The sequence below is a fragment of the Myxocyprinus asiaticus genome, chromosome 14 (genome assembly GCF_019703515.2).
Source record: "Myxocyprinus asiaticus isolate MX2 ecotype Aquarium Trade chromosome 14, UBuf_Myxa_2, whole genome shotgun sequence".
In the NCBI taxonomy this organism is placed as follows: domain Eukaryota; kingdom Metazoa; phylum Chordata; class Actinopteri; order Cypriniformes; family Catostomidae; genus Myxocyprinus; species Myxocyprinus asiaticus.
Window position 1 is genome coordinate 45,852,774 of NC_059357.1, and position 13,929 is coordinate 45,866,702.

At 41.8% G+C, this 13,929-nt stretch overlaps 1 protein-coding gene across 1 annotated transcript in view; it reads right to left on the reverse strand.

The window, feature by feature from the left end:
* Window positions 1-13,661, reverse strand: part of LOC127452181 (transmembrane protein 235) — a 29,851-nt gene extending 16,190 nt beyond the window's left edge. Inside the window, exons 1-3 of the mRNA XM_051717487.1 lie at window positions 13,490-13,661; window positions 9,955-10,032; window positions 5,516-5,653 (exon numbers count right to left, since the gene is read on the reverse strand). Of these exons, the coding sequence (XP_051573447.1) occupies window positions 5,516-5,653; window positions 9,955-10,032; window positions 13,490-13,661 (388 nt within the window). The remainder of the gene's footprint in view (window positions 1-5,515; window positions 5,654-9,954; window positions 10,033-13,489) is intronic.
* Between the last annotated feature and the right edge of the window lie 268 nt (window positions 13,662-13,929).

Sequence of the window (13,929 nt, forward strand, 5' to 3'; positions counted from 1 at the left end):
ACTTAGTCTCTCTCAGCAAGAGCTTACGACTAATGTACAGCACTGGTCACTCCTCCCCCTCCACTTCCTGCGGGGGCACTGCCCCCAGCCCTCTGTCAGATGCATCTATCTGCAAAATAAAGGAGAGAGAGCAATAAGGAGCATGTAAAAGTGGCCCCCCACAAAGCGTGGATTTTCTTTTTAGGAAAGCCTGTTGGTATGACTCCGTCCACTGGACTGGATTGGGGGCTCCCTTTCTATTAAGATCAGTCAGCGGGCTGGTGACATCAGAGTGACTAGGCACAAACCTTCGGTAGTAGCCAGCCAGTCCCAGAAACTGTCACACCTCCTTTTTGGTATTGGGCCTCAGACAGGCTGCGATCACTGCGGTTTTGTTAACCTGGGGATGCACCTGCCCATGGCTCAAGTGGAACCCCAGATACCAAACTTCCACCCACCCAATTACGCACTTCTTCAGGTTGGCCGTGAGCACCACCTGTCGCAGCGACCTCAGGACAGCTCTCAGATGTTGCATATACTGTATGGGGTCTGAGATTTTTGTCCATGAGATGCTGAAATGTGGCCGGGGCCCTGAACAAACCTAACAGAAGGGTCACAAATTGGTGTAAGCTGAACGGTGTGGAAAAAGCAATTTTTTTCTCAGGAGATTGGAGTTAAAGGGATCTGCCAATAACCCTGTGTTAAATCCAGTATCAAATCAAATTTAGCCACGCCGAACTGATCAAGCAATTTTTCAATCCGAGCCATTGGGTATGCATTAAATTTGGATACCATGTTCACTTTGTGATAGTCTACACAGAACCGGACCGTCCCGTTGCTCTTAGGTACCAGAACCACTAGGCTGGCCCAATCGATGTACAACTCTTCTATTTTTTTCTTTTCCTTTTTTATGTTCAGGAAGGCAATGTGGTACTCTATGAGGTTCATGCGACCGGGGAGAGGCGAGAACACGTCCGCAAATTCCGATTGCAACTTGGCCACGTCTGAAAACGTACTGAATTTCATTTTTACTGTTTGAAGTTCCCTCCCAAGCTTCCTGTATGACGTCAAGCACGCCACGTGGCAGATGCCCATATAGCAGCTCGAATGGGGAAAACCCTGTGGAGGCTTGTGAGACCTCTCGCACTGCAAATAACAGGAGTTTGAGCCACTTATCCCAATTCCTAGAATCCTTGTGCACAAACTTACAATTCATATTTTTTAAGGTTTTATTAAATCGTTCTCCCAACCCATCTGTTTGTGGGTGATAAACACTGGTGTGAATCAATTTAATACCTAACAATTCATATAGTTCGGGTCATGACTTAAAGGTAGTGCCTTGATCAGTGAGGATTTCTTTTGGAATCCCCACTCGGAAGATTATTCTGAAGAGTGCCTCCGCGTCACTACGTGCTGAGATGTTGTGCAGGGGCACTGTTTAGTCCACCAGAACTAATACATAGTGATGGCCCATTCTAATGGCCCAACAAGGTCCGTGCCAATTCTCTCGAAGGGGACCTCGATCAGTGGCAGAAGTCGTAAAGGCGCTTTTGAGATGGCGGGTGGATCCACCAACTGACGTTCACGGCAAGCCACACACCATTTGCGTACATCACCGTGAATGCCTGGCCAAAAAAACAGGCCATTATACGGTTCAGCGTTTTCTCGTGACCTAAATGGCCAGCCATTGGATTATAGTGTGCCGCCTGGAAGAGTGTTTCCCAACGGCTCTTCGGTACTAATAACTGGGTTGTATTTTCTTTTGTTTGAGCGTCCTGCATCACTTGATGCAACTGATTTTTAAATATGGGTATGTGAGTGTGACACCAGGCTGGAGCTGTTGACCATCAATGAGTCTCACTTGGTCAAACGTGTGTTTGAGGGACTCATCACGTGACTGCTCCAGAGGGAAATCCCCCCAGGGAACCCCCTGAGGATGGGAATTCCCTCTCTTGCGTCATCTTGACACAGAGCAGACATAGACGGCCCTGTACCCCCTCTCCAGCCATAGCATCGCACATCACATATCAAGATAACATTTTACAGGACCCATCCACACATATTTCTCTTAATAAATTCTTAAAATCAGGCCAATTTGTTCCTAAAATCAGTAGATGGGTGAGGCGGGAATTAATCACGGCCTCTACTCTATGCTTTTTTCCCCTGAATAGTATCTCAATGGTAACCACCGGATACATGTGAATATCCCCATGCATATACCGCACCCTCACCTGTTTATCCATGCTCTAAACCCTGCCTTGCACCAATCATTGGTGAACAGAGGTTTGAGAATAGCCTGAATCCACCAAAGCTTGATATGTATCCCCTTTTAAACTCACCTGTATACAATACATCCCTGCCTGATCGGGGTGGCCCGCAGAGTGTCAGGGATCCGGACCAGTGTCGCCACCTCCATCACCAAGCACTGATCCTGAAAGTGCCTGGCTTCCCCGCAGCCCCAACAGACAGGTCTTTATACTCGAGGAGGCTGGTGGCAGGAAGTTGCTGGGCCGCTAACTGTGCTTCCCCAGAGAGTTGTGGTAACAGGCGGGCCGTCCACTGGTCGGGAGGCGACTTCCACACTTCAGCAGTCTTTTCAAAGAGGTCGAGGAAGGCCTTGGAATCATCACCTGGCCCCATTTTGACGGGGGTCACCGATGATGTGGGCTCTCAGGTTGCAGCTGCAGCCTCCTCTCGGTCCATCAGGCTCCGGAACACCTGTCAGTCCTCCGCATGAGCCTGGAGCAGGAGTTGGAAACGCCGCTCCTGCTCAAGGTGTAACTCCATGAGGGTTTGACTTTGTGTTTGCGAGGGACTTTATGACTTTGACCAGTGGTGACTCCATGACGACATTGTCCTCCAAGAATTCCTGGCTTTCGGCACCACTGTAGAAGGTTTGTTGTCTGGGTAATGAAGGAGTCAGGACGCAGCGAACTGTCAGTGTGAGTATGTTTATTACTCTTTAGCGTCGTTCATAAAACATAAATAAAAAGGCACTCAGTGGCCAAGTAGTCACACACACAAACGAGTAAAGGCTTCTATCAAACACACACAGGTACAGTCTCTCTCTCTGGTCTCTGCCACTCTGACACCTTGTGTGCCTTTTTATGTCTCCCTCTGCCATCACTACAACAAGAAACAGGTGTTAGAGATAATGACAACCCAGGTGATGAGCCTTACCGCTCTCTCCCACAGACAGATACATGACCACACCCTCATCACCACAATGCCATCCTTCTGCTAGAAGATACAGTATAAGCTGTGTCCTAAATGACGCACTTTACACTATGCACACTCTTACGAAACGTGAGAGTTTATGGCAAATTTGCTGCAAACTTACCGCAAATTCCCCACTGATAATTTTCACATGCAAATGAGCTTTGTGGCAATCTTGCGGCAAATTGTCCATTGTTTCCAAAGGTTTGCCGGAGGTTCACCACTACCGGCAAAGAGCTGCAAACTTCTGACAAACATTTGTGGTGAATCAAAAGCTCATATGCATGTGGAATTTGCTACAAATTTGCGGCAAGTCTGCGGTTAGTTTAGATTTTTTTTGTAAAAGCTTACAATATACACTATGAACTCAGCCATGTTGTGTATGCATTTTCAAAGGCCACATTGCTGCTAAATAAACTGCATTCTACAACCGAGTTAACTCCCAAAGTATTAAGGTAGTGACAACCGCATTTTCATAAATTCCTCCTAGTGTGCAGAGAAATGAACTGAGCAACTAGTGGCTAATGATGTGATTAATGGCGCATGTGAGATGTGTCCATCTTATCCTGATGTAAATCACACAAACAGAGGTATGTGTTCACTCGTTCATATATTTCAGTATCTCATCTGTATTTTATCTCATCAGCCCAGTGATCGCCGGGTAGTCCATTCAAAACAGTCCAGAGAAAGCGTGCACGCTGTTTAACAGCAGCCGCATAGACATAAATAAAACACTGCACTTTTGTCGACAGCAGCTAACTAAACACTGCCAGATGATAACAAATATTTGGTGGATAACTCTTTACTCAATAACAGTGAACTCAAAATGCTAAGCTTGTGGCATTCATGTTTCTTGTTTACCGGCGCGAGACACTGCAGTGTTGCTATGGTTATCACTTGTCAATAATCGCAATTGAGGGATTAACTCCTGTTTTCTACACACACATTTTTACTACACTCCCGAAACTTTGTAGTGTGTACTTGGCCTAAGTGTAGTATCGTCCTAAATAGAACACATAAAAATTTTTATTACACGGAAGCATTCACCGTTTAACAGCTGACGTAATTTCATTTCAAACGCATGTCATGTGTTGCCACTAGGTTTAGCGCTTTAGCCAACCTCAATTCAACACTTGTTTCTCAAATAACGTAAATATTCACACAGTGTGTGGTGATGGTAAAGAATTCAACTCACATTTATAAGGTGCTGTCTTCACTAGACCAACAATGCAGCCACGTAACTCCGTCACTTGCGCTACATCAGGCAAAGTTTTGAGTGCATGAAATGTCCAACATTATACACTCTGTTATTTCGGTTGAAGAAGTACATTATCCGGGTACTCGCAATAATTTTTTTTTTTTTTTTTTTTTTTTGCTCCATCTTTAGGTGTAAATATACTATTCACAGTACTTACACTACAAAATGATGTAGAATAGTACAGAAGTGTACAATTGGGGATGCAACTAAAACAGAAGCTCAGTGAAGAGGTCATATCTGACTAAAACATGGCTGTTGACCAATCAGCATCAAGGACCGGAACTATCCATTTTATAAACCAATACTATACTATTCTAGTATTTAGTGGAAATTTCATACGTTGCAGTACTTGTATTGTGTTCTGCACTGAATTAATTGCTTCCTTGGGATAAAAGAGTCCGCTAAAAGAATAAATGTAATGTAAATGCAGATGTAGATTTTAACACACACCTTTCTTGATTTCAGTTATTGTGATGAGAAATTATGAAAAGTTTAATGATGCTTAAATGATGGGTCATTCAAGATGGATTTACATCCTGCAGTTCTTATAATGAGGCTAACACCTTCAACAGACCAAACGACAAACTTAAACTTAGAATCTATACTGTAAAATTAAGTGATTATTGCATGGATATTTAATGAATTAAGTTAAATTAATTCAGCCCATACATCCTCTGAAAGCACTGAACAAATGAACCACATCAAATAAATCCTTTAAAGGACTGTTGCAGGCTTTGTGAATATTTATTACCTCCAAATCTTTTTAAACCATCATTGTGTGTCCAGTTCACTTAACAACTGCCCTCAGCTAGCCATCTGACACTTTGCTTCCTTTCTTGTTGTGTTTTATAATCCACAAGTGACATTGACTGAGTCTGTAAACACATCTGTCACCTACAAAAGAACACTTCACTATAAACTTCACTTATATCAGTGCTGGTGTATTTCTCATTTCATTTCAGCTCATATCTGTGCATGACTGATGTCAGAGTCTGTGATGTCCACAAATGAGATGCACATGAATGTGTGTAGCTGATGATCAGGGCAGATAATGGCACTCACTGCAGATCAGGAAGTATGCGGCGATGCAGGAGAGGAGAGTGCAGCTCTGAGCCAAAGATGCCACCAGACCGAAGATTCCCCCAAACACCAGCAGCACCAGACTGAGGGGCAACAGGATGACTATGACCCTGTGCAAATCTGCAGAGACACATACAAGCCTTTATTAAACACTCAGTGGATCCTGCCAGCACAATTCCAAGAGTTCAAACAGAACTAGAGCCACATTACAGGGGTACTGTTACATTTCTATTACATTTCAGTGAGTAGGAATTCGTGGCAATCATGTTTGATAATTGGATACTCTTCTTTATAATAAAGAGGATGTCTGGAAGTCAGGAAATATTCCATCATCTTGGCAAGAAGCAACAATCATACCTATACTCAAATCAGGCAAGGATCATACTGACCCCAACAACTACTGTCCAATAGCTTTGACAAGCTGTCTGTGTAAAACCATGAAAAGGATGGTAAATTTACATTTATGCATTTGGCAGATGCTTTCATCCAAAGCGACTTAAAGTGCCCTGATTACAGGGACAATCCCCCTGAAGCAACCTGGAGTTAAGTGCCTTGCTCAAGGACACAATGGTGGTGGCTGTGGGAATTGAACCACCAACCTTCTGCTTACCAGTTCAGTGCTTTAGTCCACTACACCACCACCACTCCAAATAATAATAGTATAATAATAAATAATCATCTAGTCTGGAAGTTGGAGCCTGATCACCAGATAAGTGACCTCCAATGTGGTTTTAGAAGAGGAAGGAGCACTTTAGATCATCTTATTAGTTTAGAGTCATATATCCGTGATGGTTTCATCAAAAAAGAACATGTGGTAGCAGTTTTCTTTGACCAGGAAAAAGCATATGACACTACCTGGAAATATGGCATTATAAGAGATCTACATAAAATGGGGTTCAGGGGAAATCTGCCTATCTTAGCAGATGTTTTCAAGTTCAAATAGGTACCTCTGTGTCAAATCTTCATTTACAACAACAAGGAGTTCCTCAAGGCAGCATTCTTTCTGTCACCCTTTTTATGACTAAAATTAATAGTATTGCAAATGTTGTTGATGATGTTTGTATATGTTATAGAGGGAAAAACATAAATATTATTGAGAGATAATTTCAATTATTTGTAAACAAGGTGAATACATGGTCTGTTGAAAATGGTTTTACATTTTCCAAAACTAAAACTGTATGTGTCCACTTCTGCCTTATGTGATCTTTGAATCATGGCCCGGAACTATGTATTGAAGGAGAGCCAATCAGAGTTGTTAAAGAAGCTAAATTCCTAGGATTACTCTTGGATATCAAATTGACTTTCAACCCACATATAAAATCACTAAGGAACCAATGCTTAAAAGCTTTGGAAATTCTTAAAGTACTGGCAAAAATAAAATGGGGTACAGATTGCACTGTCCTTTTGCGGCTATACAGACAGTTGATCTGCTCTCGACTGGATTATGGGAGTATAGTTTACAGTTCGGCCAGAAAATTGTACCTACAAATGCTGGATACTGTACATAATCAAGGATTGAGCCTTGCTTTGTGAGCCTTCAGGACTTCTCCTATACAATGTTTATACACGGAAGCAAATGAACCATCTCTTCAAATTAGACGCCTGAAATTGGCTCTTCAATACGCAGTTAAGATAAAGACAAATCAAAACATCCCAGCTTACATGCCAATCTTCCATCCACAGTATTTGCATTTGTGTGAGACCAGACCCAGCTATATCAGACTGTTTGGAATGCGCATCAGACCACATATAGAAAACTTGGACATAAATCTTGATATTCTAAGCCAGACTACCTTCTGCCCAATTCCCCCTTGGAGTTTAAATAAATTATGCATCAAACTGGAATTGACTTGCAATAAGAAGGCTGAAACCCTCCCACATATATACAGTGCATCCGGAAAGTATTCACAGCGCTTCACTTTTTCCACATTTTTGTTACAGCCTTTTTCCAAAATGGATTAAATTCATTATTTTCCTCAAAATTCTACAAACAATACCACATAATGACAACGTGAAAGAAGTTTGTTTGAAATCTTTGCAAATTTATTAAAAATAAAAAATGAAAAAAAAATCACATGTACATAAGTATTCACAGCCTTTGCCATGACACTCAAAATTGAGCTCAAGTGCATCCTGTTTCCACTGATCACCCTTGAGATGTTTCTACAACTTGATTGGAGTCCACCTGTGGTAAATTCAGTTGATTTGACATGATTTGGAAAGGCACACACCTGTCTATATAAGGTCCCACAGTTAACAGTGCATGTCAGAGCACAAACCAAGCCATGAAGTCCAAGGAATTGTCTGTAGACCTCCGAGACAGGATTGCATCGAGGCACAGATCTGGGGAAGGGTACAGAAAAATGTCTGCAGCATTGAAGGTCCCAATGAGCACAGTGGCCTCCATCATCCGTAAATGGATGAAGTTTGGAACCACCAGGACTCTTCCTAGAGCTGGCCGCCAGGCCAAACTGAGCGATCGGGGGAGAAGGGCTTTAGTCAGGGAGGTGACCAAGAACCCACTCTGAAAGAGCTCCAGCATTTCTCTGTGGAGAGAGGAGAACCTTCCAGAAGAACAACCATCTCTGCAGCACTCCACCAATCAGGCCTGTATGGTAGAGTGGCCAGACGGAAGCCACTCCTCAGTAAAAGGCACATGACAGCCCGCCTGGAGGACTCTCAGACCATGAGAAACAAAATTCTCTGGTCTGATGAAACAAAGATTGAACTCTTTGGCCTGAATGGCAAGCGTCATGTCTGGAGGAAACCAGGCATCGCTCATCACCTGGCCAATACCATCCCTACAGTGAAACATGGTGGTGGCAGCATCATGCTGTGGGGATGTTTTTCAGCGGCAGGAACTAGGAGGCTAGTCAAGATCGAGGGAAAGATGAATGCAGCAATGTACAGAGACATCCTTGATGAAAACCTGCTCCAGAGCGCTCTGGACCTCAGACTGGGGCGAAGGTTCATCTTCCAACAGGACAACGACCCTAAGCACGCAGCCAAGATAACAAAGGAGTGGCTCCGGGACAACTCTGTAAATGTCCTTGAGTGGCCCAGCCAGAGCCCAGACTTGAACCCGATTGAACATCTCTGGAGAGATCTGAAAATGGCTGTGCACCGATGCTCCCCATCCAACCTGATGGAGCTTGAGAGGTCCTGCAAAGAAGAATGTGAGAAACTGCCCAAAAATAGGTGTGCCAAGCTTGTAGCATCATACTCAAAAAGACTTGAGGCTGTAATTGGTGCCAAAGGTGCTTCAACAAAGTATTGAGCAAAGGCTGTGAATATTTATGTACATGTGATTTTTTTCCGTTTTTTATTTTTAATAAATTTGCAAAGAGATCAAACAAACTTCTTTCACGTTGTCATTATGGGGTATTGTTTGTAGAATTTTGAGGAAAATAATGAATTGAATCCATTTTGGAATAAGGCTGTAACATAACAAAATATGGAAAAAGTGAAGCGCTGTGAATACTTTCCAGATGCACTATATCAACAGCATGTTCTTGACGTAAGAAACCTTCACCCCTACCATAGACCTATATACACAGATGGGTCAAAAATAGACCCAGGTTTCCACAGCAGCAGTGATCGGTCACCTACACTATGGCATTTGCATCCCAGACCAAATTCCATTTTTACAGCAGAGGCCCGTGCTCTGCTTCTGGCTCTGGAATACAGTATATTGAAAATGCAAAAGAGCGGAACTTTATTGTACTCACTGAATCCTGTGGACCTCAAGCCCCTATTCAACCACTATATTTTAAATAAATAGCAAACGGAATGGGAAGGATGTCTTAATAACAAACTATTTGAAACAAACCCTGTGGTTGGAATAAGATACACCAAGTGGTGTACACAAGGTGTCATATAGGTCACACTAGACTGACCCATGGGTATTTATTGAAAGGTGAAGAACCACCAAAATGCCAGTACTGTAACACCCCTTTGACTGTGAAGCATGTGCTCCTGATCTGCCCTATTTTTAACGTCATGAGACAACGCTTTTTATCTGGAAAAAACTTGAAAGACTTGTTTTGTAAGATGTGCCCAGGATAGCTCTTGGAATTTTTATCAAAAGTGCAACTAAAGGACCTTTTATAGAATTGATTTACTGTACTGGATTGAATAGTCTTCCTTTTTTCTATGTATTGTTTTTGGTGTGTTGGCAAGGTGTGTTGTATTTATGAATTGTTTTTATTGCCACCTTTATTTGCCATGAAATACCCATTGTAGCTGATATGGCAATAAACACCAAACAACATAATAAAGAGGACCAGTGGTGGATTGTGCAGTGGTGTACTGGAAATACAGCACTTAAAAAAACTGGAAATACACTAATCATACATAACAAGCCAATTTCCTGTGTAATTCCCTGATTTTAGTTCATGTGTAGATGGCTTTCAGAGACTCACTTAAAAGATGCTTCTCCTGCTCAGTGTGGTTGGAGGTGTCCGAGTAGAAAGAGATGTCATGAAAACTGCCATTTGGTCCTGTGGATGACATTGACACACCAGTCAAGTACAAGCTGGAAACACACATTATGGGTCACACAGTCACCTGCAAATCAATTTTCATGATGATGTCGAACTGCTGTCTAACCAGCTATTACAACTCGCATAGTTCACTACACAACATACTGTACCTAAAGCATTACATTTTGTATTAATATTATTATTGTAGAGATAGAAATGCAGCATGTTTATTATTTTGGAAATAAATAATCTTTACTATGCTCACAGTTCAGCAATTATGATTCACTAAAACGAAAAACAGTATGACACATTTAGTATCAATTGTGCACAAAATATGGTATAGATTCAACATTTACAGCTCTGTGATTAACTTCTTTTGACTTCTCTATGGCCAGTGTAAAACAACTACACAGTATTATAGGATAAATTAATTATGTAAGTGGCATTGAAATACAACCACATAATGGAGCCTCAGCCAATGTTTAGGTGTAAATGTGTGAACATTTGAGAAATAACTTTCACTGTAAATGGCCTCAACATTTGCCAGCAGTTCATGCACTGCAAAAGGACTGAGATTAAAAATACCAATCCATCTAATAAGGTATACAATATAAGACGAAATGGTGAGGTAACACTTTAATGTAAAGTGTTCATGTCATCTTTCATGAAAATGAAAAATTGGCTCGCATGCATGACGTAAGCTGATTGGTCCTTTGACACGTATTCGGGAAGCCAATCATCTTGCGTCTATCTCTTTGTGTAACATTTAACTGTCCCAGTTTTGCAGACAAGCTGGTTTCACTGCAGCATGCTGCAAGTTTTTTCTCTGAAACCCACCTCCACCCCAGCTTCACTGGTCTTGATCTGCTACATGGGGACTGTATTTATGTCTATTTGTGCTGCAGCATGTTCATACATGCTCGATGCAGCATGTCTTGCATTTTTTGTAATTGTGCAGCAGCAGCATGCCCACATGCTTAACTCAGTATGTCTGTTTATGTTCTAGCAGTAGAAAGTCTCCGTACTTGTTCTCCAGCAGCAGCAGCAGCATTGCAGATCTAATCCCCCAACTAAGACCAATATCCTATCAATAAGGCTGTTTTATTAACAGCCAACTATTATTAATTACTATAGTACTGGTAAGCAAAAAAACAGTGTGCAATTACAAGCAGCTCCACAAAATAATTTTATAGCTATGTAACATTATTACTCTGTACTTTATGTAAATGTTAATACACATTGGATTACAATGGGGCTAAAGGCTCCCCTTAAGGAAAATGTGCTTTTTTCTGGTTGCAAAGTGTATCAAGTTTGAAAAAAAAAAATCCATTTACACTGACAAGCCAAAACAATATGCTGTTGGCATGGACTCTACAAGACTCTGCAACCCGCCGAGGCATGGACTCTACAAGACACAAGGTGTCCTGTGTTATTTGGCACCAGGACATTAGCAGCAGATCTTTCTAGTCCTGTAAGTTGCGAGGTGGAGCTGCCGTGGATCTGACTTGTTGATCCAGCACATCCCACAGATGCTCAGTTGGATTGAGATCTGGGGAATTTTGAGGCCAGGGCAACACCTTTGACTTTTCATCATGTATATCAAACCATTCCCAAACAATGTGTGCAGTGTGGCAGGGCGCATTATCCTGCTGAAAGAGGCCACTGCCATCAGGGAATACCATTGCCATGAAGGGGTGTACCTGGCCTGCAATGATGTTTAGGTAGATGGCACGTGTCACATTAACGTCCACATGAATGGCCAGACCCAGGGTTGCCCAGCAGAACATTTCCCAGAGCATCACACTCCCTTCACCGGCTTGTCATCTTCCCACAGTGCATCCTGGTGCCGTCACTTCCCCAAGTAAACGGCACACACGTACACAGCTGTCCACGTATGTAAAAGAAAACAGGACTAATCAGACCAGGCAACCTTCTTCCACTGCTCCAAGGTCCAGTTACAATGCTTGTGTGCCCATTATATTCCCTTTTGACAGTGGACAAAGGTCATCATGGGCAAACTGACTGGTCTATGGCAATGCAGCCCCATACGCAGCAGGCTGCGATGCACTGTGTGCTGTTACACATTCCTCCCATAATCATCATTAAAATTTTCTGTGACTTGTGCCACACTAGACCTTCTGTCAGTTCAGACCAGACAGGATAGCCTTTGTTGCCCTTGCATATCGAACACCCTGTCGCCGATTTGTGGTTTGTCCCTCCTCGGACCACTGTCGGTTGCTGACTGGGAGCACTCACAGGCCTTGCTGTTTCAGAGATGCTCTGACCCAGTCGTCTAGCCATAGAAATGTAATAATAATAATAATACATATAGGATACTGATAATTCTCCATTGTCACAAAGAAAATCAACATGATATAGTAGTCGTTTGGATGAATATAGTACTCATTTTATGGAAGCAAAAAAATAAAAAATAAAAAATAAAAAAAACAACAACACTATTAGATAAAGTACTGTGCAAAAGTCTTAGGCACATAAGATGTTTAACAAAAACATTTGTCTTAAGATGGTTATTTATATCTTCAGCTTTTTTGTGTCAATAGGAAATATACATTTTAGACTCCCAAACATTCCTTCTGCAAAAAGAATAGAATAGAAGATCAGGGAGCCCTGCAACAGATGGCATGGCCCCACAGAGACCCCCACTGAATACTGAGTCAGTCTGAGATTACATGAAGAGACAGAAGCAATTGAGACAGCTGAAATAGACTGTGGCGAATTCATTAAGCAGCTTGGAACATCCTATCTGCCAAAAACCAAGAAAAACTGTGTCCAGGTGTCCCAAGGAGAATTGGCGCTGTTTTGAAGGCAAAGTTGGTCACACCCAATATTGATTTAGCTTTTTTTTTTATGTTTACTAGAATTTGGATGATGTTAATTGAAATTTTTTTTTTTTTTTTTTTTTTGAAGAAATCCTCACTATGCAACATTTTTCACAAGAGCCTAAAACTTTTGAACAGTACTGTATCTCTGGTCTTTAATGACCCTATACACTTTTGGTAATTAAGCAGTTATAAACCATATTTTTTGCAATTTAGCCTTTTGGTTTTTTTTTTTTTTTTGGTTTTTTTTAAAACAGTATTCACAAATGAAAGATTGAGGAATACTAAAGAGATGTGGGCATAATTCCAAAAAATGGATGAGGTACAGGGGTTGGAATGAGGTCCCGGGTCACTTAAGACCCGAGGTATGCATAAAGAGTTAAATGCTCTTTTTTTTTTTTACTACAATGAAAGGTTGAGGAATACTAGGTGTGGGCATAACTCCATAAAAATGGATGAGTAGAAGGTGTAATGAGGTCCCGTGTTACTAAAAAGGGTTAAATTCTCTTATTAAAAAGAAATGAACAGTTAATTATGGGACAGTTCAATGCTAATGCAAAACTATTATGAGCAACAGGTCTAAAATCACAGAGGACCTCCGGGTGAAAATAACTAGTTTGTAATGATCATTTTACCTTCATATATCCTCCAGAGTCCGGAGTGAGAGCTGCTGTATTCCAGACTGGAGTTCTTTTCTTCATCAACATCTATAATGTACCAATATTCAGTCCCGATCGACACAGCAAGGAGAATAAAACTGAGCAACCCGCACAGACCAGCAGTAATGACAACTGTCCCAAAGTTCATTTTCAATAACGCAGAAAAATCCAGGGTTTGAGTCCGTGAGGAAGAATCAGCTCTCCCAGCGTCAAAAAAACATGCTTGATGAATGAAGGATTTCTCTCCTCATCTCTCCAGCACTGCAGCTGCAGCAAGAGAACACTCAATCTACATTATTTCTCTCACCTCAGTCCTCTTCTGACTCAATTGTTGCATTTTCTCACAGGATTTATTTTCCTTTATTCTTGATACATTAGGCTACTTTGTGTATGGTGTACACGACACACTGTAATGC